Below are 4,534 nucleotides of genomic sequence, written 5' to 3' on the forward strand. Positions count from 1 at the left end.
TCGCGATGGGCGGAGAAATCCTGCAGCGGGGCAGGATTGCGCGCCAAGACACATTCAAGCGCACGCTTGGTGAATATGCTATCCCGAGAGCTGGAACTGGAGCCAAGAGTTCTACTCCATGATTCTCGGCCAAACCCTGTGAGCTCGACGAGATTGGAGGCTGACCTGCGGGCTATGGTGCCGTCGGCAATGGGATTGGTATTTGGTTCCCACCGTGCGATCGAATCGAAGGCCCCTTGTCGGATAGCGTGATAGCGTATCACCTCCCGGCACGGCAGGAGAACAGCAAAAACCTCCATCACCCAGATAGAGAGGCAGATCCTGCAGGTGTCAGCTCCGTTTTCTCGTTTCTTTCTTGTTCATTTCTATTTTCCTGTTGGTGGCAGCTCGGAGCACCTACCACTGGGGCGGTAGCCAGTACTGATTGACCGGCTCCATGGCGGGAACATAAAGGGCGATGAGCCACATCGGCGTCGCCGGGAGACTAGATGACGGATCAGTCGTGCGACAGACCTCATCGGACCGATTAACTCACTTGGCGATGATGCAGCCCATCGTCTGGACTCGCCAGCCGTGGGTGTCATGAATGTGACGGGATTTCCAGAGAACGACAGGGCCCACAATCCACGACCAGAAGAACTGTCCCAACACGCCAGGCCACCTGCATATCGGTTAGCGCGCAGCTCTCGCTGTACATGTGCCGGGCGTATGTCGGAGGCCTTCTTACCACTCCCAGCCCCGGCCCATTGCCGACTTTTGCTGCATCTCGGTTCCATGGACCTCGGTGCCTGGAATCCCCCAAGTACGATGCCATTTGCGAGAGATGAGCCACATAAAAACCGTGAGAAACACCTAATGACCCAATTAGACACCGATACAATTTAGAATAGGAGTAAGCAGTGGCCGTTTTACCTGAACGAGCGACGCCACCGTAACAAGCACGAGGATCTTGGTAGTGTATGCAAGGCGACGGAACCGGTCTACGGCACCGAGCTTGCCCCTCGAGGTGGAGGATAAATCATTCCCGCCACTACTGCGAATGATATAGCCTTCCTGAAGCTTAGCCACGTAGTAGAAGCGACTGTTCGACGCGTGGAACAGGGCAATGCCACATGGTAGATAGGTGCCCATGATCCAGTACTCGGCATCTCCCGGCATGATGGTACCAACCATGGTTCCGAATTGCACTGAAGCCCAGTAGACATGAAGCATAACAACGGCGGACAGCGACAGCCCGAGGCCCCGCAGCAGGAGGGGAGGCGTGTTGCGATGGGCGATGAGATAGGCCACGCCAGACGCAACAATAACCGTCCAGGTGCCCGCCCAGCAGGTCCACCATATACTGACCGGAGTATAGGCTGGCTGGGGCGTGGATGCGGCAGTGACCCCCACTTCGGACCCCATGATTCTGCTGTCGTGGGGAGGGAAAAGGATGCAAAAGATATCAATGCAATGGTAGGCAAATCTAACGAGGGAATGGCTAATATTGGCCGAGACCGTCGCTCAATGTCATCGGGCCTGCTTCTGTAGGGGGGGAGAGGCGTCAGTGACATTGGCACTGGGCTAGCCAGTCTTTTCAACTGCTCGAGATTTCGGCGTTACATCTCTTACGGACAGGACGGCCCTCCAGCCTACAGCGGGGCCGGCGCCCAACTCACATGCGGCCCCATTTTCTCTATGTTAGTGCTTTGAACTACCATGCTACAGTAGCAGCGGCCCACAGAGCGGCAGCTTTGTGCTTTCAACAATGGTTCTTGGCGACCTCCATCGCAGTGTGTTCGCATGGTAGGTTCCACCCGTTCTCGCAACCGGCCGGTCCTGACGGTTGTTTCCTACCGCCAGATGCTGCTGATTGTCCGCCGTCGGTTCTCCACGGTCAGTTGTCCAGCAATGAAAGTTCACGTCCACTCTCATCGAGCATCTCATATTCCTCTGCTAGCCAAGCAGGATTGCCACTGGTATGGATCCACCAGGGCACCGACAGATTCTCATGCGACTGGCCAGGGAGATCATCCGGCAACGTTACATACATTTAGGACAAAATTTCCGCTCCTTGTTCTCCTTTCCCCCTCTTGCAAAGTGTGGTGCGCTTGTCCAAGTTGCAACGCCCGGGGGCTGTTCAGCGATAGACAATCGTACAGCAGCAACACGAAAGCTTTCTGGTGAGTCGGGAGCAAAGCATAAGGGGGAGACTACTGAATATTCGAATAGATTTCCCAGCCCTCAATTGAAATCCCTCGCAATGTCCGATTCAAATATTGCCGAATTTTCTTGCTCCTAAGCAATGTAGATCTCAGTATTGTTACCTATGGCAATCCCCTATTTTCTGCATCTCCTCTCTCGCTAACGTGAATGACCCTTATTATGGTTCAAAGAAATCAAAGCATATGCAATGAAGAGCAGCATCGAATTCTGGACTACAAAAACACAAGTCTGTACTTTCTACAACATAGTACCTTAATGATCCTGCGTTATTGATCTTCCCACATTCACCGCTTCTTGTTTGCTTTCACGCTCGTAAGCATCGCTTTCCGTAGGGCAATGTCACTTCCGGTCAACGCAGCGGCCTCAACAGCAGTAGCTAATACATCAAGTCCTCCGGGGCTGCTGGAAACCATAGAGAGAGCAGATTTTGCAGGTTTGGAACATATCGTCGGAAGCGCCTGGTATTCCAGCTCCATCACAATCCCGACATAAGCGATGGAAACATAGAGCAAGGACCATATCTGGTGCCTTTGTTCCACACCGGTCACATTTGGCTGCCTCTATATTTTCCATCGGCTCTCTCAGGGGTATATTCCGCTCACTCTCGACCAATTGTCTAGCTCGGGCCAGGGCGTTGGATTGAAGTCGACATAGCTGTCGTAAGTTGTAGAGTTCTTGAAGTGTCTGCGGCAGAACCCACATCGACCCTGCATGGTTCTGTGACCACAATGCCTGCTCGAGCCTCTGAGATTCATGTTGCGCCTTCTCAAGGGCTCGGTAAAATCGTGCTCTGGTCACACACGAACGAGGGTAAGTTTTCATTCTTCTGGACGGTGACCTCGAACCTGCAGCTAAGTATGTCAGTTCCCCCAGATCATCGTTGTGTGAGGGGATAAACCTTTCATCTCAGCCGGAGGCACAACGCCCGTTATCGTATTCTTCTGCATCAGTAGGTGCAGGATGTGGGTTGGAGTGGTAGAGCTAGATATGTTTGAAAAGACTGGGGAAGGAAAAATGAAAATGGTCGAGGTACAGCTTAGCAATCGTGGGAGTACATACTTCCACCCAATAAATATTCAGTTGAAGCCTTTGAGACGGTAGCACCACCATGGGCTAGATATTTGGACTTGCAACCGTCCTGGCAATCTTGCGGATTACGGACCGTTGATGTGAACCGTGCGGATGTCGGGAAGTACTGCTTCGGGCTAACCCCGTTCGTTATTTGAATCGTTGACGAGAGGATCTCACTGACTAACGTTTCTGGGCCGTAAGGTAAGGAAACCCGCTTCCTACAAGTGGCATCCCTTCAATGGGGCCATCTCCGTGGTCGCCGTGCCCTTCCTCCCTTTCTTTATCTCATGTGACGCTAAAGTAAATAGACGGAAAGTCTATTCCTCCGTCGGCCTTGGTTCCTGCAGCCAGACGTATAGTAGGTAAGAATGGATTTTCGGAATCCTACAGTCTCGGCTTATTCCATGAATGGTTAAGGCCGGATGGTACTCTACGGGTTACGGTATCCAACTGTTCATCCGGAGTGGCAAAGTCCACACTTGAGGCGCGGCTAGACCTCCGAAGGTTACCATTACTCCTGAGAACAGTGTCAGAACAGCAAGAGGCTCTGGCTGGCCCCCCCTAGATCTCTGGCCGGTCACAGTCACAGTCGATCGACCTCCCTCCTACTCTCCGTCGCCCACGGCAGTTGACCATGCCGAGCGGCGAACATTACCCAATCTCACCCGATTAATATAAAGATACCCCATCACTCATGGAGGGTCTTTTCCATTCCAGATTGACACAGTCGAATGGAGAGCGATGATATGATGCCAAGTGCTGGCCAGCGTCCTACAGACCCGGACATCCTTGTCGTGGAGGCGTGGGGACAAGGATTCCTGGTGGGCTCCCTTATTGTCATGATTGCCATCACCGCGGCCAACATGAAAAAAGGGGTGCTCCTGCACAAACTCATCGTGGCAGAGGTAAGTTGTGCTGCCTCGTTACGGCGAATGGGGCACTATCCCCTGCTGATGTGGACGCTTAGCTCGCCCTGGCCCTCGCGCACGGAACGTTCATCTTTCTCCATGCGCCTGCCCGGGGCTGGTATCTTTCGGTTACGGCCGTCGGTCTCGCAATTTCGCATTCCCTCCACAACGTGATTGCATGGATGAAGATTCGCGGCTTCTTCACCCCTTGGGGTACGCGACTGTATCTAGTCACCCTGCTAGCGGCCCAGCCGTACTGGGTCGTCGAGATCTATGCGAATTTTGCCTTTTCCAATCGGGGCCAGGCCTTGTACACCACCACTCGGCCACTCGAGCCGCTGTTCCGGTGC

The 4,534-nt window shown here is 53.4% G+C and overlaps 4 protein-coding genes across 4 annotated transcripts; 3 read left to right on the forward strand and 1 right to left on the reverse strand.

Moving 5' to 3' along the window:
* Nucleotides 1-396: 396 nt before the first annotated feature.
* BDQ94DRAFT_176505 (uncharacterized protein) lies at nt 397-1,404 on the reverse strand (the record flags this gene model as incomplete). The annotated part of the gene is made up of 4 exons (XM_026772708.1): nt 397-484; nt 536-661; nt 728-852; nt 913-1,404. The coding sequence occupies 4 exons, from the start codon at nt 1,402-1,404 to the stop codon at nt 397-399; spliced, it is 831 nt and encodes a 276-aa protein (XP_026619287.1).
* Nucleotides 1,405-1,658: 254 nt separating this feature from the next.
* On the forward strand, nt 1,659-2,231 carry BDQ94DRAFT_164626 (uncharacterized protein; the record flags this gene model as incomplete). The annotated part of the gene is made up of 2 exons (XM_026770076.1): nt 1,659-1,875; nt 2,212-2,231. 2 exons carry the CDS (start codon nt 1,659-1,661, stop codon nt 2,229-2,231), a joined length of 237 nt encoding a protein of 78 aa, XP_026619288.1.
* A 1,283-nt stretch (nt 2,232-3,514) lies between these two features.
* On the forward strand, nt 3,515-3,841 carry BDQ94DRAFT_164628 (uncharacterized protein; the record flags this gene model as incomplete). Its single annotated transcript, XM_026770077.1, has 2 exons — nt 3,515-3,576; nt 3,694-3,841. The coding sequence occupies 2 exons, from the start codon at nt 3,515-3,517 to the stop codon at nt 3,839-3,841; spliced, it is 210 nt and encodes a 69-aa protein (XP_026619289.1).
* A 166-nt stretch (nt 3,842-4,007) lies between these two features.
* Nucleotides 4,008-4,524, forward strand: BDQ94DRAFT_176506 (uncharacterized protein; the record flags this gene model as incomplete). Its single annotated transcript, XM_026772709.1, has 2 exons — nt 4,008-4,181; nt 4,244-4,524. Coding segments are annotated over 2 exons (455 nt in total), but the record flags the coding sequence as incomplete, so codon positions are not given.
* Between the last annotated feature and the right edge of the window lie 10 nt (nt 4,525-4,534).

The sequence above is a fragment of the Aspergillus welwitschiae genome (assembly GCF_003344945.1).
Source record: "Aspergillus welwitschiae strain CBS 139.54b unplaced genomic scaffold BDQ94scaffold_158, whole genome shotgun sequence".
NCBI classification, from domain to species: domain Eukaryota; kingdom Fungi; phylum Ascomycota; class Eurotiomycetes; order Eurotiales; family Aspergillaceae; genus Aspergillus; species Aspergillus welwitschiae.